The sequence below is a fragment of the Gadus macrocephalus genome, chromosome 11 (assembly GCF_031168955.1).
Source record: "Gadus macrocephalus chromosome 11, ASM3116895v1".
Taxonomy (NCBI): domain Eukaryota; kingdom Metazoa; phylum Chordata; class Actinopteri; order Gadiformes; family Gadidae; genus Gadus; species Gadus macrocephalus.
The window spans coordinates 13,730,113-13,756,305 of NC_082392.1; the positions used below are offsets into that span (position 1 = coordinate 13,730,113).

Genomic DNA, 26,193 nt, shown 5'->3' on the forward strand with positions numbered 1-26,193 from the left:
TGAGTGGAAGTAACAGGAAGTAGTCGCGGGAGGTATAATCAATTTGTTGTCACTTCATCAATATGCAATGCCACATCTCTTCAGTAGCCTGAGGGCTCACAGCAACCGTAGTCAGGAGACATTTAAAGAAATTGGGATTTGGCAACAAATCGATGCATCCCCATAGGCGCACACACACACACACAAACACACACACACACACACACACACACACACACACACACACACACACACACACACACACACACACACACACACACACACACACACACACACACACACACACACACACACACACACACACACACACACACTCTTCTCTCTCTAAGGAAACATACATTGACATTGGTTATCACTGGTTGTCAGTGACTGCGTTGTCAATCCAAACAACGAGCCGCCATTGAATTCATCCCTGAAACTCAATGTTGTTTAGATTCCTCTGTTATTTCAATGCAGCACACCACAATAACCTAGACATATAGCTGAGCTACACATGTCAAAGGTAATTCAATTCAAGAAATAGTTGGACATATTGGTTTCATTGTGCAAGACTTTGACTCACAATGCAACTCTGCCACCAAACTGTAAAAACATATTTAATCATCATCTAATGCACTATAGGAGGGGGGGGGGGGGGGGCTAGAGACATCTACAATGTCTGTAGGCCTCCTCCGTCAGAGCACCCTCCGTTGTGTTACTGTTACATATTCTTTGATGGCATGATTGATGGCACTGGTTTAGGTAGTGAGATGGAGGCAGATGTACTTTAATCGGTTATAATGTATTTAGTAACATGACAGCTTGTTTGCAATGAATTAAATAGTTTGGTTTTTTGTCAGCGTCACTATGAATCAGAAGACTGGGAGAAAAGTTTGAGAAAAGTCAAATAAATAACTAGAACTAGTGACTCAAATAAGCTTATTGTGTATCCTAGCAAGTTTTGACAAGGTAATGCGGATGATGAGTGTGTAGTCTGAATAAGATGATCGAATTGATTATCGATGACAAATCATAAGGCTTGAAGGTTTTCTCGCGTAAGGTTCCACATCAGCGATGTCCTCAGTACTTTTTGACAAATGCTTCACTCAGCCACAGAAGGGACTGACACTAACGCTGTGTTATTTAACAGGGGAGGTCTCTATTGGAGCGGCACTACTTCTTCAATCCAGACCATCCTTGAACACAAGGCAGCCCAGGGGACCACTGACGTCCTCATCCATCCGTTGTGTCTGTGTCCTCGTACAGCCTACTGCCCACTTCTAATAAATCAGGGATGTTTTTCCCTTGGGTAATCTTCGGAGAGAGAACGGTCAACGCGTTTCTCCTTTCTCCATGAAGACCATGGCCTGTCATTACGACTCATGCGTCACCAGAGACCAAAAAGGTCATTGCTGGAAGGGAAACTACTTCAATATCAGCATCATCTAAACATTTAAGAACTTTGTGAAAATCACATAAACACTCAACTGAAATGGTTAAAGTCTATTCTGTGAATTTGGCCTTCTTAGTATAAGGCCACATTACGGCAGTAAGGACATTATAATACTAAGGACTGTCACAGTCGGAGGACCCTCGTTGTTGTGCTACGATCCACCTCCTACTCTATGTGGGTGAAGAACCTTTCCTCCTCGTCTCGGTATGAATCACGCCACGGTAGCCACGAAGACCCTATGGGCCAATCAGTCCGACTGCCAAGAGGTCCATCTGCCAGTGTCCCTCTTTTTCACCATGGGGGTGGTGAGTCTGATGGAGAACTTGCTGGTGGTGGTGGCCGTGGTGCACAACCGCAACCTCCACTCGCCCATGTACTGCTTCATCTGCAGCCTGGCGGCCTTCAACACCATCGGCAGCCTCACCAAGACGGTGGAGAACATGATGCTGGTGTTTGCGGACGGAGGACTCGTCGACCAGCAGGGCTCCTCGGAGAGGAAGATGGACGACGTGATCGACTCCCTGCTGTGCATGTCGTTTGTGGGCTCCATCTTCAGCTTCCTGGCCATCGCGCTGGACCGGTACGTAGGGGTTGGGATGGGGGGGGAGCTAGAGGGAGGTCGATATGAAGGACCAGGACCTTCGGACAGATAGTAGTTGTAATCCATACGTATAATCAGAAGCTGCATTGGCCTTTGGATCGTATGCGAACGTCGCCACCATATTGGAGCGGCAAAGACACCGTCAAATGCAAATACATACAAACACAAATAGAAGTAAACAGCTCGGTTTTCTGCTCAGGGCTATTTGGTAGTAGAATTGAATTAGTTATTGTGTAACAGAGATATATAAATCTCTTTTAATCAGGATATCTTAGATCTTATTCTGGAGTGCTTTGAACCGTTTATAATTAATTTTGTTGTTGACTGAAAGTGCAGATCATTATCCACAAAGCCTGATTTGTTATCGACCCTGTACAGCTACCTCACTATATTCCACGCGCTCCGCTATCACAACATCATGACTATGCGGCGGGCGGCCGCCATCTTGGCCTTCATCTGGACGACGTGCGGCGTGTCGGCCATGCTCATGGTGCGCTTTTTCGACTCTGCCTTCATCAAGACCTTCTTCATAGCCGTCTTCGCCATCTCCTTGCTGCTCATCATCTTCCTCTACGTCTACATGTTCTTGCTGGCACGTAGCCATGCCAGAAAGATCGCCGCTTACACCCCTAGCGTGAAGCGCCAGAGTCACTGTTGGAGCGGCGGCAGCATGAGAGGCGCGGTGACGCTCACCATCCTGTTCGGGTCGTTCATGGTGTGCTGGGCGCCGTTCTTCTTCCACCTCATCCTCATCATGACGTGCCACGCCAACCCGTACTGCGAGTGCTACCGCTCGCTGTTCCAGCTGCACGTGGCGCTGCTGATGAGCCACGCCCTCATCGACCCCGCCATCTATGCCTTCCGCAGCGCCGAGCTCAGACACACCTTCCGGAAGATGCTCTTCTGCTCGGAATGGTGGTGGTGCTCCCAGTAGAACTACCGTTTGCTCCAAGAATATGAACTTATTTTTTATCGTTTTGTCATTTCACTTTTAATACAATGTAATTTACTGTGAGTCTATATATAAATATAGTAAATATACTTAAGATGTAGAGAAATATTATAGTTTCCAAAAAGTCTAAAGGCAAAAAGGGCATTTATGGCCCGTTTAGCCAACATTTATAGCCCGTTCGATTCATTACATCCATGTAAGATGTTTTCTACTCACTGTTTGTGATCGTCGATTCTTGTGTTTTGAAGACGTGGGATGGCGATAATGTCAGATGACGCAATTTATTGTGTTTGTGTTGAAAAACTGTGGAAATCAAAGGTTTCCACAACTTATTTTTTGAATAAAAATAGTCCCTTTCTAGGTTCCAAACAAAAGTTTCAAAGTTTAAGTTTCAAAATGATAACAAAACGATGCAAAACAGGTGATTAAGGTGATGATCCACACCTCTGTCTGTAATTACTAGTAGCCGTAGGTCAAGGCTATCACGTGACACATACAGGTCAATACTTCCTGTCAGTAGGGCAGGTCACCACCAGTGGGAGGCCAATCCAATTACCCACAAAATAAGGTAATTTTAAAAGATACATACACGTTCCGATATCTATGTTATTTATATTTGCTGCATTGGTGAGCCCCTCCTAACATATTGAGTGGAATATGCGACTTATTAATAAAAGCATAAAAACAGTATTGTACTAAAAAAATATCTTGTAACTGAAATTACAGAAACTGGTTTTAAAAATAAAATTGAATTGGCTTAGTTTCTTTGATCAAATATTTTCATATACGGGCGATTACTTATTTTTTTCGACCACTTCTTTTTTTCCGACCAATGCTATTTATCCTAACGGTGGTCCTCAGACCGAGGACCACCGTTAGAAGCCTACTTATCACCACGGTGATCCACCGATCGCTTGAGAAAAAAAAAAATATATATATATATATATATTTATACAACGGGGGCCTAAATCCAGCGGTCTGATTGGTTCCCAACTGTTGTATAATGAGCGTATACATAACTGCTATGACGCCCGATCATTTTGTGAAAGTATCACTCCGCGCCTTGAAGTGGAAACCGTTACAACCGTTCTCTCGGAGGGACGCTAAAGTGTGTTGCATAGCGACCGTCGTGCATTTTGAAGGCAGCCAGTTGGGACTACTTTTTGGTAGTCTTTAATAAAACGGCTATTTTGACTTTCTTGGTTTCTTTTTAAATGTAGCACTGTTGTATGATGAGCGTATACATAACTGCTATGACGCCCGATCATTTTGTGAAAGTTTGCATATTACTCTGCGCCTGGAAGTAGAAACAGTTACAAAGTAAAACATATGTTGGATGATGGAGAGGGTGTAAATGTTGTTACTCCGGGAGTGAGCAAGGCGATGGAGAGACTAACGAAAGCTTAGGCACACGGCGAGTGAACTGCTCCATAGGATAAATTGCCGGCGAACCGCTCTATCGGAGCCTTCTCTTGGAGGGACGCTGAAGTGTGTTGCATAGCGACCGTCGATGCAGAGCGGCAGCCAGGAGGGACTACTTTTTTGTATTCTTTAATAAAGCGGCTACTTTGACTTTCTTGGTTTCTTTTTAAATGTAGTGTGTCTATGACTTTCGTTTCGCCATAACAGTAACCGTTGTATAAAAGCAATAGATCACTTCAGTCAGTGGCATGTGCTCATTATACCACCGCGAAGGGGGTCGCCGGCCCTCCGCTGCGCGTCGGGGCCGGACAACGCCCCTTAACAGTGGTATAATGAGCACATACATATATATATATATATATATATATATACGTGCATAGCCTATTTCAAATATGACATCTTTACCACTACACCCTTGTAAACACACTTGTATTAACAGATAAATAAGGAAGATGTGTGTATTTGGTACAAAAACATTTGCAAAGCAGTTCACTTTAAACAACACTGCCAATAGTGATCACAAATTTAAATGTATGTATCTTTTATTAATGCACGGCATTACTTTCAGCTTTCTTTGGTGCATACGCCTCGGATATTTTTTGTAACATATGCATTAATCGATTGTCCTATTTGTGTCAACTCAATAACTGTGCTTCAAGTTGTAACGTGATCATCATAGACTGTTGTATACACTGGTAACACTGACAAAGCTCACAATTCTAACGACAGAGACAGCAGACCACAACTGAACATTTGCTGGAATGCTAATCCCATTAAACTCCAGAGGTTAATTAATACAAGCAGACAGACTTCTCCAAATTATCTCCTGAGAGATACCTGCTACTTAAAGTAGGCATGAAAAACTCTGGATGGACAAATTCACAAAGCAGCATTGCACATTCATAATTACATGACACGTAATGACAAATTTACAGCGCAAACCATTGACTACATTAGCATTAGCAGTATCAGCTTAAGTAAATTGGATGCATAAGGCATCATCACTATTCCTGTTTCCTGAATTTCTACACAATATAAATCTTAAAAAAGGGCAGACATGCTTGCACCCAATCAGACTGACTGACAGGACAGTTCACCACATACAGATGTGAAAGGCACAAACACAACCCGCAATAATTGATTGGCTCAAAAACAGCGACCCAACAGCTGTTTTGGTTTCTTTTTATTCCTAATCCTTTGCTACAGCCCTCTTGCTGCTGTCTCTTGCTACATAACAAAGGAGAGAAGGGATTTGCAACAGGCAACTGTAATACAAAGGCATAATTAAGATTCATGAGCTCCTCACAGAAATAGAAGAGTCAAGTGGCTGTGTTTTGGAATGACCTGAAGATAGGCTGTGCAAATGTACTCCAGTGGCTGGAAAATAAACATCCCTACTTCATTCTCGTCTAATTCCCGGCAAACTTCCCTACCTTCATTATATTTTGCAATGGGTACAGTGCAGAATTTTGATTGAAGTAAGTTATTTGTTTTTCATAAAACAGTGAATGCAACCCCCACACAAACACAATGCAGTGTGTGTGTGTGTGTGTGTGTGTGTGTGTGTGTGTGTGTGTGTGTGTGTGTGTGTGTGTGTGTGTGTGTGTGTGTGTGTGTGTGTGTGTGTGTGTGTGTGTGTGTGTGTGTGTATGTGGGGGGGGGGGGGGGGGGGGGGTTTAGTGATTCAACAGACTACTGACTTAAAAAAGTAGTCGGACAGGCGAGACAAAGCTGACCTGGTGCTTACGGCATAACGTCCGGTTCCACAAAGAACATCCTCAAGTTGCATATAATGAAAAGTCTTTAGTTGTCTGAGTGAATACCGCCAGCATCTCACTATGGCACATTGTTCCACGGTTGAGAACACAAACGAGTACAGTCACAAAATATAGTATACTTATAAATACAATACTGCAATACTACATGCCTAGACTTTTCTTCTTGCGTAGAGGCACAACACCCTCCCACTCCAGCCCAGCCTTGGGTCCACTGAAAGCTGTATCTCGGACCTACGAACCCAAGCCTCTTTTTTTTCCCCCATCCCCGTGCTTCACGTCACAGTTGCGTTCCATCTGCATGTCATTTCATCTAAGCCACCTTCCTCAATACCCCCCGCCCCCCCCCCCCTCCCCCTACCACACACACACACACACACACACACACACACACACACACACACACACACACACACACACACACACACACACACACACACACACACCACCACCACGCATTGTGGCTCGCTCAGTATTTGCCCGTGAGTGCCCAGATGTTGGCGCAGGCGTTGCGGAGGCTGTAACAGCAGATGATCTCCTTGAAGGTCTTTCTCATCTCCTGGCTGCGGAAGGCATAGATGAGCGGGTCGATCACGGAGTTGCACATGATGAGGATGAGATACATGTTGAAGTGGGACATGAAGCACACGCAGTATAGGTTGCGGGGGCAGGAGATCATGAGGATGAGGTGCAGGAAGAACGGCGCCCAGCACACGATGAAGATGCCCAGAAGGATGGTGAGCGTGATGGCCCCCTTCATGCTGGCCCGCTGGTGGATGGAGTTGTAGCCCGGTAGGGCGGCGATGCGCTTGACGTGAGAGCGCGCCAGCATGAACATGTGGCTGTAGAGCGATGCCATGAGCAGCAGCATGGCGAAGAACATGGACACCAGGCAGATGATGACAGGGGTGGTGTCCGAGTAGATGATGAAGACAATGCCGCAGCCCGTGCAGAAGGTCCAGATGCCGGCGATGATGAAGCCGGCACGCCTCACCGTGACGATGTTGTGGTACCGGAGCGCGTAGAAGATGGTCACGTACCTGGTGGGGGCGGATCATAACGGGTCTGTTTACCACCTTGTTGTCTTCATACACTGATGCAAGAAGTAATAGCTAACTAGAGAAATAATATAAACGGTGACCTATTTTGACACCAGCCTCCTATGCAAACATCACACTATCCAGTCAACTCAAAACTCTGCTCATTTAGCAAGTAGCGCTGTCATCGGTTTTATGCGGTGCATGTGTGGCTGAAAAAAGTAAAGCACAAGGCAGTAAGCAAATCAATATGCGATACCGAGATTCATTATTTGTTGTCGACATAATAAGGCTTCAAAGCATTTGGCCTCTCTGACAACTCTCCTCAGTACATGCTCATCAGTGCATCTGCATATGTATAGCAACATTTGTATGCATTGTGTTGAGTCAAAGGACAACACATTCAGCCTGCTAACCAAGCAACCAGTCCCCCTCTCTCCCTCTCCTCCTGTCAGCCCTACCGGTCCACAGCGATGGCCAGCAGGCTACACATAGACGCCACCACAGAGATGCAGATCAGGGAGTCAAACACGTTGTCCATCTGGCGGATGAAGCTGTCCTCCACCACAAGCTGCCGATTGTTCAGCAGGTAGATCACAATGGTTTCCCACGCGTTCGACACGCTCACCAGCATGTCGGCCACCGCCAGACTGCAAGGGGCCACAAGAAGGCACACAGCCTCAGATCAAAGTACCAACAACACGCAGGCAAGCCAGCCAACTGCAGCCGGTGATGTTACACACTATGTTTATAGCCGTACGGCTGCGATGTCATACGTGCCTGACTTCAAAGATGTCAAGTATGTGTTTGTGTGTAAAAACACAAAGAGAGTGTGTGTGTGTGTGTGTGTGAGTGTGTTTGATGATGTTATTTGTGATTTCATTTCTGAGGTGCATGTTACCTGCAGACGAAGAAGTACATGGGCGAGTGGAGGTTCTTGTTCTTCACGATAGCTGTGATGACCAGGATGTTCTCGAGCAGGGAGATGATCCCCAGGATGAGGAATATCTGCTCCACCAACAGAGACGTACACAGTACAGATGTATGGGTGAGGAACAACCCAAGAGCTATAACGTATAGCGATATTAAAGCAGTAAACTGCAATGCTTAGTGAAGAGACACAGTACAGAGACAGATCTCTGTACTGTGAAGAGTACAGAAATCTGCATGAGCGTATTATGCAGCAATTTTAATGAATTAATTAGGACATCAACAAATACACACTGCATAGCAAACATACACACAGAGGTGCATACTGAAGAGATACACACAGAAGAGGTACAAACAGAAGAGGTACACACAGAAGAAGGTACACACCGAAGGAGGTACACACAGGAGGTACACACAGAAGGAGGTAAACAGAGAAGGAGGTGAATACAGAAGGAGGTCCACACAGAAGGAGGTGAACAAAGAAGGAGGTCCACACAGAAGGAGGGCCAGACCGAAGGAGGTCCACACAGAAGAGGTAGACACAGAAGGAGGTTCACACAGAAGGATGACCACACAGAAGGAGGTACAAACAGAAGGAGGTCCACACAGAAGGAGGTACAAACAGAAGGAGGTCCACACAGAAGGGGTTTATACAGACCTCTGTGGCGATGTGCACCTGCTCGCAGGCCATTGGCTTGGAGCCGATCGGCGGGCCCGGCTGCAGCGACGGGTGCAGGGTGTAGTTCTGCTGGTCGTAGTAGTAGCCATTGGTGGAGTTCCCAGAATGCTCCATCTGCTGGAACCAGTTCTCACCGGACATGTTCACGACTGCCATGTTCATGACCGCTGTGGCCGTTCCGCTTCGAGGTCTCGATCACTCACCAGCCGCTGGGGTGTGCATGAGGGCTGGGGAGGGGGGGCAGTCTGTCAAAGGAGGGCAAAAATTGTGAAGTTAGCTCAAAGATAGCAGCTGATTTGTATTATTATGTGGGTTTATTTTATGTCATAACCTAGACATGACACCGGCCATCAACATGAAGGAGTCTTTCTGGATGTGCATTCGATCCATTATGTCATTTTAGTGTAGAGTCCACACTGTTTGAGGTGTGTTTGTTGTGACAACATAACCTGTCAATGTCTTTGTTTTGACAACCTGACATTAACTAAGACTGCATAACCTGTCCTAAAAATGCTACAGCAGGTTCAGTTTTACAACTTAAAAATATATATTCTTTAGGTGTAAACAAATTGTTAAACTGGCCAATGGTCCAAGACCATGGCCAAACAGCAGACAAACAGCATTGACAACAGTGGTAAACATTCATAAAGCCTCCTTTAGGTTCATGACATGATATTATATGCCATTTTTGTGTGACGTCATGTGAGTCTCATGCACACCCTTTCAGATAAAGTGTTAGGTTATTTGGTCATCTCAATATAAATGTTCCAACAAGGCCAACGTGTGTCTATCAAGTACTTAATTGTGTCTAATTTCATGCTGTCAACCAGCAAAGGCAGAAGGGTTTGCAGATTACAGATACATCCCTACTTGGAACAGCCATGCATGTATCCTGAAATTATTTCCTGACTGACTGAATAAATAGAAGTTGCTAGCTAACCACATTCAAGTCCAGCTAGTGTGAAAGATTGGCCATGAAGAGGAACAATCATCTCTTACAAATAACATAATTATCAGAGAGAAAAAGATGGAACGTTAAGTTATGCAAAATACTAAGGCTAGCTAGCTACTGGAATTGTATTGACATTAACAAATAGGAATCACAGGTGTTAGAATTGCAGTTGTTATATTGTTGTAATTCTAAATCACATTTTTTATAATATAACCGCCTAACCTTATAATATAAGGTATAACAATAATTTTCTAATGACTCATGTCTGTCTAGGCGTGGACAATATGAAATATTTAATAGAATATTTAAAATACTATTCTTATAAATATGAGGTCATAGAGGGATATTTTATTAACCTGTAATTGATGTTCAGGACTTTTGCCTACTCAACATGATCTCCAAACTAATTCTAATTGGTTGGTTGACAAACCATCTATTCTGTCATTGTGTTTGGAGAACAGGCTGGTCTTTCCCAGAAGCCATTGCTTTTCAAGCCCATATTAGCCCAGCAGAGTCCAGAGTTGTCTTGCATGCACACCTGCTTCCTGATGGAGCGCGCTGTTATTAAAACTTCTTTAAAAGAATCGCACTACTTTGTTCATTCATTTTGCCATCTTTAGAAATATGGAATCGGGCTCAGTGTGTTAGTTGTGTCCTGACACTAATGTTGATTCAATCTCATCATACTTTTGTTTAATATTGTTATTAAATGCACGCCCATACTTTTCTCAAGGTAAGAGGATCGTATGTGTTAACTGAACATAAGGATGCTACAGTAACCACTAGTTGCCACTGGCTCTCTAAGGATATGGTTCATTCAGGGGAACCCTCTAGCATTGGCATGAAATATGTGAGGAATAAGCCATTGTGCGGTGTCTTATTATTGTAAAAAATGTAGAAGGTGATGAGGCCGAGCTGAGGTTGTCCTCGCCTCTGAAGTACATTATTGTCCAATAACTGGACAGTGGTTTATTCAACTTATACCACATTTACCAACAACGGTTACATATAAATAACCTTTGCCACTCTCTCTTTATCATTATTTAACATGAAATTGAAATATTTTAATGTGGTGCTTTTAGCATATTGTTTATGCATTGTCCAGAAAACAATAGTTCAAAGGTTCTGTTTGACCATTGTTTTTAATGTTGGATTTGGAGACCATTGATTAGGAACTGTTAAAAGGCAGAGGTGCTAGGTGTACGGTGTCCCATTATTTCTAAAGGTCCCATGGCATGCTACTTTATGGATGCTTTCATATAGGTGTTAGTGGTGATGACCCCCACTACGAGTCTCGTTGTGGAAGTACCAGAGACGCCAGAGAACCTGACGCAGAGCTTTACACAAATCTTAGCTTATGTTGCGTGGTATGCGCCATAACACCAACAGCAGAACAGTTATCCAAATAACAAAGAAGTGTACCACACTTGCGTTACAGTGTGTGTACATTCACACACACACACACACACATGTGGTGCTCGCACGGTCGTAGCTCATTGTCTCATTGGCGGGCCAAATTCTCTGGGGGGGCAAAGCAGAGAAAGGGGAGGTAACCTGGCCCCTTATGACGACATATGGGGCCAAATACCAAATCGGAGCGTCTCAGCTTTCATTTTTCAAAGGCGGAGCAGGATACCTAGTGCTCGGGACCATAGGCATGCTAGGGGAACTCATATTGATGTTAGAAAACCTCATCAAGTGAAATGTTCATGCCATGGGGCCTTTAAATGATGCACACCCTTGTACCACTATTGTACAATCAGGATCAAGTATTTAACAAGGATGTGCAATAAATGGCAATAAAAGGCGTGAAGGCGTATGTGATTTATTAAGAAAATAAATAAATAAATATATCAAAAAGGATGTAGGTGTTAGGCTTAGAACATTTGAACCCAGGTCCTTCCAGCTGGAAGTTTATTTCAAACATTATGACTCGCTTGCCATTACACATCTCCGGTGCGTTCTGTGAAAAATTATTTATATTCAATGAAAAATCCACCCCACATCTCTGTGGCTTCTGAAGACGGTAGAATGTACGGTAAGGATGCTAAATGACAGATGGAATGTAGAAGCTGATCGATGAACAAATGACAACTAAGTGGTAGAGTGCTGCATTACTTGTACTGGCAGTTACAGAAAAAACACGACTTAAAAAGAAGATGGATATGGTTATGGAAAGCACATTTATTAATTGATTGCCATGCATCATTTGATTCATGCGAGTTTTTCTTCGAACGTGTTTTTTTTATCTTTTTGTCTTCCTCATGACACAAGGGACAGACACTACTCTGATCTGGGAAACACGAATGAGATAAAATGCATCATGTATTTTTTATTCAAACAGTGGTAGGGCATAAAATTAGACCAAATGTGGGCATGTGGATCATCGCTGTTGCACTTGCGTTAGAAAATACAAATCCACATTTGGTGACTTTGATGAATATGCAGTAAACATCCACCTAGGCTCGACTAATAGAATGAGATACTTTAACTCTCGAAAATAGGGAATAAGAAAGACTATCGCTGATTACCTCCCCCAGCCAGCTGAACTGTGGTACTTGAATACCAGTGTTAAATACTGGAATATACTAGTTGTATATCATTTTCTAAGATGGTCTAGAAAAGAGTCAAGAAACATTGAATGGAAAAACCAGGAGGTTGGGGGGAACCTCAAACATGGGGGGATTAATGGACACAACTAGGCCCCAGTTTTGTTGCTTTTGTCTCACGACTACCAACCATTTCGTCAAGGGTGTCTTTGTGTCCATTTTGTTGTGTGACTAAATCAAGTCTGAAGTCTGTCTACTGTCTGGGTGTGTTATCACTCGCTAACATTCTGGACCCTATATACAAGAAGTCCTGATGGCCCCCCCATCAGGACTAGATTTACTAGCAGGCAGCTGGGATGATATAGCAGTTTTGTAATGTCATGACATCTTGGGTTAACTAGCCTATATGCCATAGGCTATTATTTATCATGTAGACTAATAACGGCTTATTATCAATCAATATAATAGTATAAATCAGCAATCAACCTCTTAACCGTCTTTCATGTGTTGATCAATAGAGTGGCGAAGTCAAGCCCCTTCCGGTAGAGCCCATGGGACCTATGAGATCGAAAAATATGGATGGGTTTCAATGGAGAGAAAGTAATTATTTTCTGGTCCCAGTCTTTATATGCCCCGGATGACACATATGTTGTTTGTGGATTTAAATGATAATTTTTCATCTCAACAATTTGACCGTTTATTGTGCAATTCTTCAGTTAAAGGCTGTAGAGAAAACACAATGAGAAAGACTACATCGTATGTGACGTCCCGCTCCCTGCGACTGGCGTTGACAAGACCGACAATCTCCCCATCGGCATAGCTGAACCTCTCCACATGCCCCGACTTATAATGGTTTTCACCTCTTTCGATGCTTTTATCCACGCCTTGGAAAAAAGCGGTGAAGTGGAGCAGAGGGATCGGCATGTCTGTACCGGAGAGATCCAAGTGCGGGTGGTGACGTATATCATTCGCGTCGATTGCAGCGAAGAGCTGTAGTTCACAAAGTGGCCTCACACAAAACGTTACATTATGAAACTTATTAGCTAAATTTTTTTTGGGGTTTTCTTTGCATGAAAAATTATCTTTTAAATCCACAAACAACATATGTGTAATCCAGGGAATATAAAGACTGGGACCAGAAAATAATTACTTTCTCTCCATTGAGGCCCATTCATATTTTTCGATCTTGACTTCGAGACTTCGCCACTCTATAACCAATAAAAAATATAACTCTAGTGCTTTACTAATTAAAGTGTGTGCAATGTTTCAACAAACACTGACTTTTTAAAACTTTATTATCGTTTTCCACAGCCATATTATCCACCTATTTGGCAAACGATTCCAAAAACACCACACAAAAAAATATTTTATATTATATAATATTTTCTTTATCCGCCTGCGCATCTCATGTTGGGTGAGGGTGTTAGAATAAGTACACCATTATTCTGCCTCACAGTGAGCTCAACCGCAATCCCACGGCACTGTGCCCAGGGGCCCCAACCATTCCCAGCCAGTGGGGGGGCACCACACGAAAGAAACTTTTTTTTTTTTTTTTTTTTTTTATGAATGTTTGTACTCTTAAAATAGTTATACATGGTATTATTAAATAGGGTATTCATTTAAAATTCATTATTAAAACGAATGTCATAAGAACAGCAATATAATGATTCTGAACAATATAGTGGCCTAATGTGACAGTTAACCCCCCTCCCATAACCTGCAGCGTCCTGTGATATCTATGCACCTGAACACAACGCAGTAGTCGGCGGAGTAAGACCAAGCCGGCTACACTTTATGTGTCATTATGTGTGTGTGTTAAAATAATAATACTAAAAAAAATATATAGAATTTTTTTTTCCTGATTTTTTTCGGGGAGGGGGGGGGGGGGGCTTCAGACATTTGTGCCCAGGGGCCTATGATTTGTTAATCCGGCCCTGCCCAGAGGTGGTCATTGAAACATTTCCATCCATTTCCTAGAAGGTCTCGTAGGCTACTCTCGTCATCACTCACTCTTTTTCTCCAGCAGTATGCCACTAATATGCTCTCTCTCTCTCTCTCTCTCTCTCTCTCTCTCTCTCTCTCTCTCTCTCTCTCTCTCTCTCTCTCTCTCTCTCTCTCTCTCTCTCTCTCTCTCTCTCTCTCTCTCTCTCTCTCTCTCTCTCTCTCTCTCTCTCTCTCTCTCTCTCTCTCTCTCTCTCTCTCTCTCTCTCTCTCTCTCTCTCTCTCTCTCTCTCTCTCTCTCTCTCTCTCTCTCTCTCTCTCTCTCTCTCTCTCTCTCTCTCTCTCTCTCTCTCTCTCTCTCTTTCATTGACTTTGTGTTGTCTTTCCTCAAGGGCCAGTGTGGGAAGACCTTTTGATCGCTTTATCTTTACAAAGTCTCGACTGTTTTCATTAAAAGACGTTATGTCTTGCTATGCGTGAAAAATTCCGGAAACCTCAAATCCCTTCGAGGAATCCTCATCACGCAACGCCATGCGGCGCTGTCGTGAAGGAAGTTTTAAAATATCGTGATAGGCTTGATATGGGTAACAGTTCACAGTTCACAGTTGACTTGACTCGGTTAACTGTGCCATCATACCTCATCATGGATAGGCTAAGTTCTACCTCTGTCATTGTTTATTGAAAAGTTAGTTCGATCAACAACGAGGGAAGCAATGAGTCCATGCAATGGCAACATTTTGAAAGCCATCATATTCAGAAATTCCTTCGGGTCGATTATTGTTGTGGCAATGTTTAGCACTATATCTTACAATTTTGAAATTCAAATTCATCATCTGTCAAGTAACTCAATGACATAGGCTACTTATATGTCAATATCATTATATTACACTGAGAAAATATTGTTCACCTAAGAAGATGTAAATGTCAAGACATGCAGGAGAACATCTTAAATTGAGACGGAATAAGACAACAAGTATAACGTGTATTATAAGCGTTTGTTGAATAAAGACTATCGAGGTGGGTACGTAGACAGGACAGGCGACATCAAATTATATTTCCAAATATATATTTTAATGGTCTGTTAAGCACTTTTTATAACTTTATTTCGAACCGATTTTTAATAGGTTTATGCGTCAACCTACAAGGCTGTTTAATCGACAATTCTGTTCATGTCCCAGGTTCATTCCATGAAGGCGATGGATACATATTATAATAATGTCCTCCTATAGCCTACCAGCAAATCGTAAAAGCAGTGTTATTCTATTGGCTTGTTTGATTTGGCGTCACAGTTAGATTTTTATTTTACGATTATATATTATATGATTCTATTATATCCTATTATATTTGATCATTTAACTAAGTTACAGTATATAACTAGTATAACCAATATAACACAGTTGATTAACAAATTGCCATCTCATAAAACAATCATACGTCAATAATGGTTAGAATAGCAATCAAAAAAGAAGGAAACATTTAAATGAATGTCTCACCCCCTGGATGCAACTCCACAGGATCCTTGTTTCCAATGATATCGTTTTCTCAAGAGAACCATGAATGGGGAAATCCTTCCGACGAGTATGACACTTGTCACTCACGCAGATCGCTTCTCCAGCCAACCGGGCAGCATACAACGTTGCCGCAGAGCCGCAGCTCGTCCTAGCGAGCGTAAGTAGCTGACGTTAAAGGACACTTCCGGTTACATTAGGTTTATGCACGTCAAAGTAAAAGCCATCATATAAATTCTAGATTGAGTAGTAGTAGGAAGACAGTCCACCAAATTGGGTATACTTGGCACCGATGACAAAAAAACGTCAACCGTTGACAATATAATTTTTCGAGGCTTTAAACTGTATGCTGTTAGAATATAAGCAGTGGGCTATTTGTGAAAAAAAAAAAAAAAAAAAACAGATGGGGAACTGTTTTGAACATTTTTATTCATGATTAGCCTATTACTCAAGAATTGCAGGATTACAAATGTCCCTGCATTTGTAGATTAATACAATAGACTATATAAAAAATATTTTTATTGAAGCAATAATTTTACTCTAATAGCCTATCTTGGACTTTCCTCATGGGGTCACACAAGGGGTGCGATCATGCACAACCAAATAAAACATGCAAGAATTATCTCCCCCTTCCAATACCATGGATAGCGCTGTGATACGCTGCGCTTGCCACCCTTTCTTAACTCCAATATAAATAGAAAATGATGTCATCTATGGTCTTACAAATGTTTGCTGAGAGTGGGAGTTCAATTTCGGATTTTATCTTTTATCGCTCTATCGCATTATGGATCTTTAGTTAGTTTTTAGTCCAACGCATCCCCCCCCCCCGGCAAATTGCACTCTGATTATAGCTAAATTAAGTAGCATTTTACTTTTACTTTGAAGTGAGATTTTCACAGGATGTCATACTCAAGTTCAAACGGTGGCTAGACGGTGGACACTTCTATCATGGACAGACTTCTATAGGGGAGCGCCGGCGGGGGCGTCGTGGAATGTCCAACGTGCTGATTGAGCTCTCTCTTTAGTTCCAAAAAATTGTTTTCATACATAGTTGGGTATTGTGGAATCAATAACTATCATATGCCGGTCCTCAGTAAAACATTAATATTTTGCAGCAGGGGCGATTCCAGGATTTTTTTTATTGAGGTGGCACAGGGGGACCCCAGAATCGGTCAGGGGGGGCCCATGGGAATTCCGACAATTCTATCAGAAATGAATACACATACACACATACACATACACATAAATAAACTCATACACATACATACCTATACATATGAATATATATATTTGGATTAATGCAAATAGAGCGAATACCTTGCATGACTCATAGGCTCAATTTCTCCCACAACATCCCAAAATGTGAGTTGGTAAAGCAAAACCCACCGTCGCGGCAATGTGGCAATATTGAGTGGAAGGTGTTAGGGTATTTGGCTTCATTCCAAATCAGCACTTATCTTCGTCTTGGGATAGTTAGGTGTACAGGAGAGTTCTAACATCTAAATCCATATATGTAGCTTAACCCAAACACACACAAACACAATTGTGTGTGTGTGTGTGCACACACACACATTCACACACATGCACACAGGAATGCAGTGGCAACATGTGACTAGAGATGGTGCCATAAATCATCCTTGTTTGTTTGAAAAAAGAAGAGTTTGTGATTTCATAATTCTTGCACGTGGCATCAACTCGGTTAAACCTTACCATATTATATGGTTTGTTTTGAGCTTGTCTGTCAGCAATCAACACCTTACAATGTGAGTGGTTCGAGATGTTACTGGAGGAAGCACCCTCTGGTCAGAGAGGGCCCTGTCTCTCATCATGCAAAAACAGCCTGCTTCACCAAATGTTTACCATATTGCATGGTCCTCAATGCAGCCGCATACCTCACAGCTCTAGTGCATGCAATCATGGCTTAAGTAATCTAAATAAATCAATATGGATTAAGGAAATTAAATGCCATGAGAAAAATAAAAATGACCGTAGTGCCAGAAGCCCAAAGGTAATTTAATTGAAAATGTAATTACCTTTGGGCATCTGGCACTAAGGAATTACATTGCTTTATAGGACACAAAGAGGCTAGGGGGGCTTAATTAATATTATTTTCTAACTTGTAGTTGTGATAATGAAGACACACTTCAAGTTTTATAATGCGACGGACCTAAGGAAGTTACCAGTAGCCTACATGGAGACATTGCAGAGCTTCAATCTGGTTATGTTGTAGAGGCCCAAAACATATCCTTCGGCTCTTCATTGTCAGTGTTACTAGAGAGCGGCTCTCTAACGTGTGACATCTTCACAATGCAATGTAAAGAAGAGTATAGCAGAACTACATGTCTGTTTCCATGTATATTATCGTTTAGTTGGCATTCATCACAGATAATAAAGTAAACAGGATGAACTGGCTGTGGAAAATGCCGTTCATTTCTTGTCTCTTTAGCGTGACAAGAGACATAGAATTCCAACAAAATATCAAAAGTGAATTGATCAATAAGCAATAACTCCTAAAGCAAAATTTAAATAAAAAAATAAAAAAAGACAATACTTAAAACTTTCAAGGATACTTTCTTGGGAATATCGTATTTGTAATTTGTGATCCCATATGAAATGTAAATTTGACAGATTCTATGTGAAATTATCACAAACTAAACCTCATTCTCCAATGCAGGAGCATAAAATAATATTTAAGATGTACTGTATCTGTCCAGCACTGAGAAAGGAGTTATTTAATGCTTCTAATAGGGAGTATGTGGTCTCCCCGACCATCATGTGTTTTAATCAGCTACAACCCTGTTCATGGAGATATCCCTGAGAATTGCAAATAAGGTGATTCAACATTTCATCTGCGTGCTAAGTGTGCATTCTTAAAAAAGTTAAATATTAAAATACATACAGGAGTGCAATAAATTCTACAAGGTTAGACAAGGAAACACAACTCGAGCAACGCTGATTAGTCACAGAGTTAATGAACTGACTTTAATTTGCAGCAAACCTCAAAAGATGGCATAATGTCTGAACAACATCACATGCGCAAAAACACCATTTAAGGCCTCAGCGTCTCTCAGGGATTACTTAGAATAGAGTGACAACTCTGAGAAAGTTTCACATTTAGCTAGTTGTCACTTTTGATGTTGTCATATTTTCAAACCACATCCGAGATTCCTTTTTATTTTTTTAATTGCATAAAAGCTGTGCGTGTGTGTGTGTGTGTGTGTGTGTGTGTGTGTGTGTGTGTGTGTGTGTGTGTGTGTGTGTGTGTGTGTGTGTGTGTGTGTGTGTGTGTGTGTATGCATGCATAATTACAATTCTTATTTCCCATGACAGCAAGCTTAAATCAGTACAGGCTTCTCTCTTGGAGAGTCAACCCCTAGCAAATGGTTGCTGGTGGTATTGTTTTGGCAATATTCTTGTGTGTGTTAATATATATTTATAAATATATGCACTGTATAGGGGCCATTTTCAAATAGATAACATCACACATAAAAGGCACGTATGAGGATGCAGCCACTTGAAGCGTTTAGGGACTAAGCGAGTAGTTCCAGGAAACACCCACCCTTCTATTTTGACGTTACATACATTTCTTTTGATACTAATCATACATTTTGTCATTCAGACCATTTTCAAATCGTATGGTGCTATCTGACACTGGATTCATTTTTTGGGGGGGATTTTGCATCCTTGAGCTTGTGGGCAGATTTACCGCAAATTAGACCAAAGGATACAAGAGCGAGGACAGGAGACAGGGACCAATTTGTGTTGTCAATGCCAGTGGTACACATCGATCAAGGACGTACAGTGATTGATGCACTTATTGTAATTAAGGGAGAATGCCACAGAGGAGAAAGGTCATTAAAAAAATGATATTTTCTGAATCCTTTTCTGGTTGGAAGAATTGAAGGTGCTGATCAAAATATCTTTATTACAGTAGTAATCTTTGTCTTACAAAATGTTGATTCTGTTAAGTTGCCTGTGCTTAGTTTGAACGATCCATCTTAGGCAAGACATCAGTAGAGACCTTGCTGATATACAACGCTGTTAAGATAATAGGCTTTATTATGACAAGGGTACAATTGGTGGTTGGTTCTATGTTGAAAATCACTGCGGGGTCACACAGGCATACAGTCAGCAAGACATTGTCCACACAATTGCACAGACTCCTGATTAAAAGGCAGTATTGTTATTGGTGATACAATAAGTTGTATATAATGTCATAATAAAATGAAATAATGTGCAAAACTAAAATAATGTCACACCTTCAGCAAGAAGAAACATAATTTACTCTAAATTATGATCACAACTACTTACCAACATTTACAAAATATTACATATACATTATAATACAATACATATTACATAGGATTCACCTACAATTGCATGTTTTTCAAGTAATTTATAGCCTATAAAATGGACCATTGTATGGATATACTCGTTTTTCTCAAACGAATAGGCCTATGTGCTCTAATGTTCTGTTATGTACATTATCCATCTTAATTTCACTGATGGCATAGTACCTTAATCTCCAATCCTTTATCAACAAAAATTGATGAGAATGCCAACCCATAGCCTACTGTATAACCCTGGCTTGGAGACTAGAGAAGTCTGACATCTGCTGAAAATTGTGTTGAATTACAAGAGTGTGTCGGTCTCAATCATGACGCTATGCCTTAAAAAATATACAATAAATGTATTATAAAAAATTTCTTTGTTTCATCAATTTAAAAAGGCTCTTTTATTTTGTTAAGTTTTTAACGTAATCATGTAAAATGTATCATCTCAGGAATCAGATTGTTGTGTGATGAATACGACGGGGATACTTCTCCATTGATAAACGAATGTTTTTTTGCAGTGAATTAAAAGCGTTGACGAAAAAGAAAAATATCAAACATGCAGACATAAATTAAACCAAACAAGGTTTGGTACGCGGAGGTGGCACAGTGTGGCCCCCAAATAAACCTCATTTCCCATCGTGCATCACACGGTGGAAATACATGCGGAAACTCATGCGTGCTGTCGCACCAGCAGTCCATGCAATTTAAGGTCCTTGGTTGACACCTCGGGCATGGTTATATGGCTTTTGGTCCTACGGGAATCGCTGTCCTCACATCGTTGTATATATTGAAGGTATGTAATGCGTTGTTTCCGTCCCGACGCTCCTATGTAAAACTGTTATTATGTCGGTATAATAACAACCAATTTATCTCTGTTGGGAACCTAGCTTGACTTAACTCGTTGCAGGCTAGCATCATGCCATGCTATCTGAAGTCAAACAGCGTTCCGAAGTTGGCTTGGCTGCAGTTCATAGGCCGTAGCCTTCTGACGTCTTCTTCTGTAAGGGTGTCGTAATGTTACCTACTAGAAAGCTCTTTTAATGCCTATGACTCCGGTTTCACCACTTGGAAGACTTGGATTTCGCCTTATCCCCCATTCGTCGCAGTCCAATGTCAACTAACTAGCTTAGAAATTTTGTTAACCGTAGCTAGCTACTAATGTGGGCCACTATCTCAGTGTGTTTGCCATAATGCGCTTAATACGTTGTTTTGGTCAAGGAAGCTCCATTACTCTGTGTACGTGCAATATATGGTATTTCTTCGTTCAGGTCCAAGTCATGCCTGAATTCCTAACTCTGTTTATCTCAAATAATTAAGGCATTTTGTGGTGGGCTTGTATCGAGAAGATTCATTTGTTACCTACTTCAAGTTAAACTAGAACGGATGGTACATGCCATCGGTTCTAGTTTATGTACTTCTGAGACGGTACTCACACTGGCGGGATTGTGGTGTCCTGCATCTGTCAAAATGTTATGGTCCCCTTTTTGTTGCACTAGCATGTTAAAGGTCATTGTAATTGGGTATGTGGAATTTTTAATTTAATAAAATACTATTCAAGGCATCTGTTAATGTAAGAGCACAATATAAACCCTCTAGAATCTAGATTGAATATTATCATAATGTTCTCTATGAAGATTATAGGTAGGCAGTGCACACTGAAACTCAAGGTGGGTGTGCCAGTTGGTAGCGTAACCCACAAAACATGTTATTCGCCATGTATGATTAATGTAATTACGGTAACAGTTGATTTATAAAAAGATCTCTAGCCGTGATTAAATCATATCTGCCAAAGTCCAAGTTTCTTTACAAGCTCTGATGTACCCAGTGCTGCTGTCGATATTGGAGAGTTTAAGGAAATATATTTTCTAATAATTTAGGCTAGATATAGGTAAACGTTGTAACTCTCATTAAAATACATTTTCGCTATTCCCAAGTCAGTCAGTCAAAAGAGAAAACTCCCTGTCCAAGCCTGTCTTTTAAGTCCTGGTTAGAGCCCTCTGCATCCCCTCACATTGAGATTTTAAGGAAATATATTTTATATTTATTTAGGCTAGATCATTTTTTTTATCACGGTAGTCCCCTAAACAATATAGGCTAATCATTCAGCTGTGTCACCTTACTCCTTTTCCAGCGCCACCATCTAACGTTTAATAATAGGGCTGACTAATATAACAAATAATGCTGGAGGCCTTTTTGCAGCCCAGCTACTGTCTATTTATTTATATTTTATACACAACATAATATTTTCATAATGTATTATAGCGTCTATTGTAGTTATGAAAACATTCAAAGCTGTGCTTCTAAGGAAAATTTAACAAAAATGTAAGCAATGTCTTGTTCTTCATTTGCAATAGAAAAATGTAAGTTAGCTTAAGGTCTGATTACGCTTAAGTAGCTGATCGATAAGCAGTATTGATAAAGAGGAGGAGGAGGAGTAGTAGAGGTAGCAGTAGGCATTGACCGCTGAAAGCACATGTGATGGGTGTCATGCTTTTTGATGGTACTTAACCTCAGAATGTACAAAGTAGAAAACCTGAGTTTATTTGGATGTTAGTTGCAGCGATCTTTAAATGATTTGAAGATATAAGGGTCCTTGTAAGCATACACAACAAATCCGAACATATAAGTACTTGATGTTGTAAATAAAGACGCCCTTTTGTGTTGCCTATTTCAGGGGAGCTGGGAGAGGGAAAGAAGAGGATGATGCAGCGCGTCCTTTCCCATCATGTCCTGCGGCAGGTGTCAGCGATGCGCGGGCGGTCAGTGCGCTTCTCCGGCTCTGAACGTCTGGGCCCGCTCTGCTGCTGCGTGCTCCTCTCGCCACGCCTAGCAGCGGGCTCTCACCGGCAGCTGTCTGTCTCCGTTGCGAGCCGTGCAGTGCAGCATCCCAAACAACAGCCCAGCGAGGAAGAAGCTCAGCCTCCTCCACACACCCCGGCGCAGGCTCCTCAAGCGGTCGGCGCAGGTGAAGCCGGCTCCGCGGGCTCCGCGGGCTCCGCGGGCCCCACCCTGCCTGGAGAGGAAAGCCTGGAGATAGACCCGCTGCAGGACAAGTCCATAGGCCTGATCCAGAGGTTCAAGAGGACGTTCAAACAGTACGGGAAGGTGATGATCCCGGTGCACCTGGTCACCTCCTCCATCTGGCTTGGAACCTTCTACTACGCCGCTATGAAGTAAGCGACCCTCTTCTTCATTAGTCACTCACAGGGATAAAAGGCAAGCACAATTGAACACGTTTCTGTTTGTCTCTTTTAAATTTTGTGAGACCGAGTCCATTGTTGGCATACAGAAGCACATTTCTTTTTCTATTAAGCAACGTATTTGTGTTGTTTCAGGGGCGTGAATGTCGTGCCCTTCCTGGAGTTGATCGGTTTGCCTGAGTCAATAGTCGGCCTTTTGAGAAATTCTTCAAGTGGCTACGCCCTCACTGCATATGCCATGTACAAAGTAAGTGCAATCCCATTATAATTTATGTGGTTGCAAAGCAAGCCACACTACTGTGATCATGTTACTTATCATTATTCTCCCTATTCTGCGTTTTCAACTCCTACAACTCAGAGTTGTCAAAGTTGGTACACGTATAGAAACCGCGCATAAGCAGGTCTCCGGCGAGTAAAGTACCTCTGGAGCATTATAACTCGCAATCAAATAAAAGTGATCAGCCCTATCATTCCAGCTCATGGAATACTGCGCCACGACGAGTTGGCTTATGCAACCACATGCATTTTCTTCAGGAAATGCACATGCGGCCACATGTCTAGTTGTTTCTGTTCTACGATGTCTTATCCCTTATTTCTTACCCGTGAGTTGATTGTTCATTGGTCAGTTGGCTTGACTCTGTTGACTCAGATGACGTCTGTTTTCCTCCCTATAGATTGCGACCCCAGCTAGATACACTGTGACCCTGGGCGGCACATCGCTCTCGGTGCAGTACCTACGCAGACACGGCTACTTCTCCACACCGCCGCCCGTCAAAGACTACATCCAGGACAAGATGGAGGAGACCAAGGAGAAACTGTCTGAGAAGATGGAGGTGACGAAGGAGAGGCTCTCAGAGAAGATGGAGGAAACGAAGGAAATGTTTTCCGGGAGGATGGAAGAGACAAAAGAGCGACTCTCTGAAAAGATGGAGGAGACCAAGGACAAGTTCTCTGAGAAACTGCAAGAGACCAAAGACAAAGTGTCAGAGGGCAAAACGTTTTTCAGGAAGAAAGTCGACTAGGGAAGGGTGATGACTGACATATCTGATATAAGTAGAGCAATGCAAGCATCTCAAAATTATGATTTTGGTTGGTCCGTTTAGCAAGATATGGCACTTCCCAGTCCTGTTCTGAAGATATTTGCACTACCGTTGTCCTCAAACGTTTCACCAACTGTCTGCTTGACTGTAAATAGCATCTCTAGTTGTCCTTGGCTGAACACGAATCACCCTCTTAAGCTGAGGCTAGACAACATCTAATCACCTAATGGTCAATGTTAGCGCAGGGCTTACTGAAGAGTTGGTACTTGTGCAAGAGATTTAGAAATAATATACTTCTTTGGTCAATAACTTGCAGTTTCAGTTGGAGAAAAGTTTTGGGTTGCTATGCATTCAAAAATCATGACGTTTTATAACCTTTGTTACAAAACGGCATCGGAAACGGCTATGTGGAAAATATGATTTAAGTGGGAGTCAATAAAGCCTAAAATGAATGGTGTAATTTATGTGTACGAGTCCATCAGAGCCTTTAATAAGGCTGCACATTTCCCTGTGTCTTTGTTTTTTAAATAACTGAAATTAAGTTTTCTAATGTATTTTTTATCAGATAGCCAAAGCTAATATATTGCGTTGTGTTTGTATCTGATACATGTATTGAAATGAAAATGGTTCATAAAAGAGTGGCAAGAGTTTTTCTTTTAAAGTGTTTTTCTATGGGTAAGGTTGAAACAGTTATTTGTCTTTCGAATACTTGTATAACCTTTTAGACACATTGCAAACTGTTGAGCTAAATGATGATGGCACCTCTTTTAATTTGTCCTGAAAGTCTGTTTGCTGCCTGACTTGTCTTGTCTTGGAAAAAATCAGAATGTATAGTTGTAATGAGTCAAATTGTACTGATAGAAACGCATTAAAAATATTATTGCAAATCTTACACTAATTACATAAATTAACTTGTTACATTTAATCTACCGTCTCATGCATGATTAAGGTACTAAAAATTTGCTTATTTCGATGTACTAACAATGTACTTAATAGGCTAATGTCATTAAGGAACCTTAAATACATTTAAATAAAAGCATATACTTCACTAGTTTATCTATATTTCAAACCGTCAGAAATCTATAAGATATGATTAATTAAATCAAAATGCGAAAAATGCAAAAAAAAAACATGTTAAAGCAAAATATACGAAAAGGGCGATTTATTACTTAAAGAGTTAAATTAGGTAGAATGCGATGGAAATTATTCAAACTGCATCAAAGCGACGGAATTCTTTACCATCCAAAAAGTAGTTTGAGGTGTTTAATATAATGTTTTATTCATATAAACCAATTGAGCGTGTCAGCATATGGTCGAATTTTAAGCAGTAATAAATTGCATACATAATGTATAGGAGCTACATAAATTTAATCTTATCAGTGTAACTAATGCACAAAAACCACAGAAAAAAATAGGTTTGTCTTGCCTCGTACTGTTCTTCCAACTGTCTGCTTCACGTAACTATGAGTCAGTTAAGCACCCCTTGTGGATGGTCTGATTTGAGTTACAATGACCTCTACTGTCCAAAGTTATGAACAACTGTTTATACAGTTGGACCAAACCAGGTGCCTGATGTATTTTTCTAGCCTTAAAAAAAACACACACAGACACACACACGCTCGCGCACCCACACACACCTGTCTGTTCTCCCTTAGGGGGTATGACACTGAGGACAAGACATGATTTGTATTCTAAAAATCCTTTTGCTGCATTTTCACTCCACTCAGTTGCAAATCAATGGTGAGAGGGGAACAAAGGGCTGCACTTCAAACCCAGACAGGGAGATCAGCCAACCAACGGACAGTTTCTTCAATCCCCAATGTCTGCAGTCTACCTGTAAA

At 41.6% G+C, this 26,193-nt stretch overlaps 3 protein-coding genes across 3 annotated transcripts in view; 2 read left to right on the forward strand and 1 right to left on the reverse strand.

Annotated features, from left to right (window-relative positions):
- mc2r (melanocortin 2 receptor) overlaps nt 1–3,898 on the forward strand; it is a 4,933-nt gene extending 1,035 nt beyond the window's left edge. The window contains exons 2-3 of the mRNA XM_060064698.1: nt 1,130–2,012; nt 2,412–3,898. Of these exons, the coding sequence (XP_059920681.1) occupies nt 1,639–2,012; nt 2,412–2,967 (930 nt within the window). The 5' untranslated portion in view covers nt 1,130–1,638 and the 3' untranslated portion in view covers nt 2,968–3,898. The remainder of the gene's footprint in view (nt 1–1,129; nt 2,013–2,411) is intronic.
- Nucleotides 3,899–6,625: 2,727 nt separating this feature from the next.
- Nucleotides 6,626–15,919, reverse strand: mc5ra (melanocortin 5a receptor). The gene is made up of 5 exons (XM_060064694.1): nt 15,764–15,919; nt 8,808–9,073; nt 8,121–8,227; nt 7,681–7,869; nt 6,626–7,222 (listed from the first exon to the last, which is right to left on the reverse strand). The coding sequence occupies exons 2-5, from the start codon at nt 8,988–8,990 to the stop codon at nt 6,652–6,654; spliced, it is 1,050 nt and encodes a 349-aa protein (XP_059920677.1). The 5' UTR covers nt 8,991–9,073; nt 15,764–15,919; the 3' UTR covers nt 6,626–6,651.
- Nucleotides 15,920–20,748: 4,829 nt separating this feature from the next.
- Nucleotides 20,749–25,244, forward strand: LOC132467420 (uncharacterized protein C18orf19 homolog B-like). The gene is made up of 4 exons (XM_060064696.1): nt 20,749–20,905; nt 22,787–23,285; nt 23,448–23,559; nt 23,987–25,244. The coding sequence occupies exons 2-4, from the start codon at nt 22,813–22,815 to the stop codon at nt 24,332–24,334; spliced, it is 933 nt and encodes a 310-aa protein (XP_059920679.1). The 5' UTR covers nt 20,749–20,905; nt 22,787–22,812; the 3' UTR covers nt 24,335–25,244.
- The last annotated feature ends 949 nt before the right edge of the window (nt 25,245–26,193 follow it).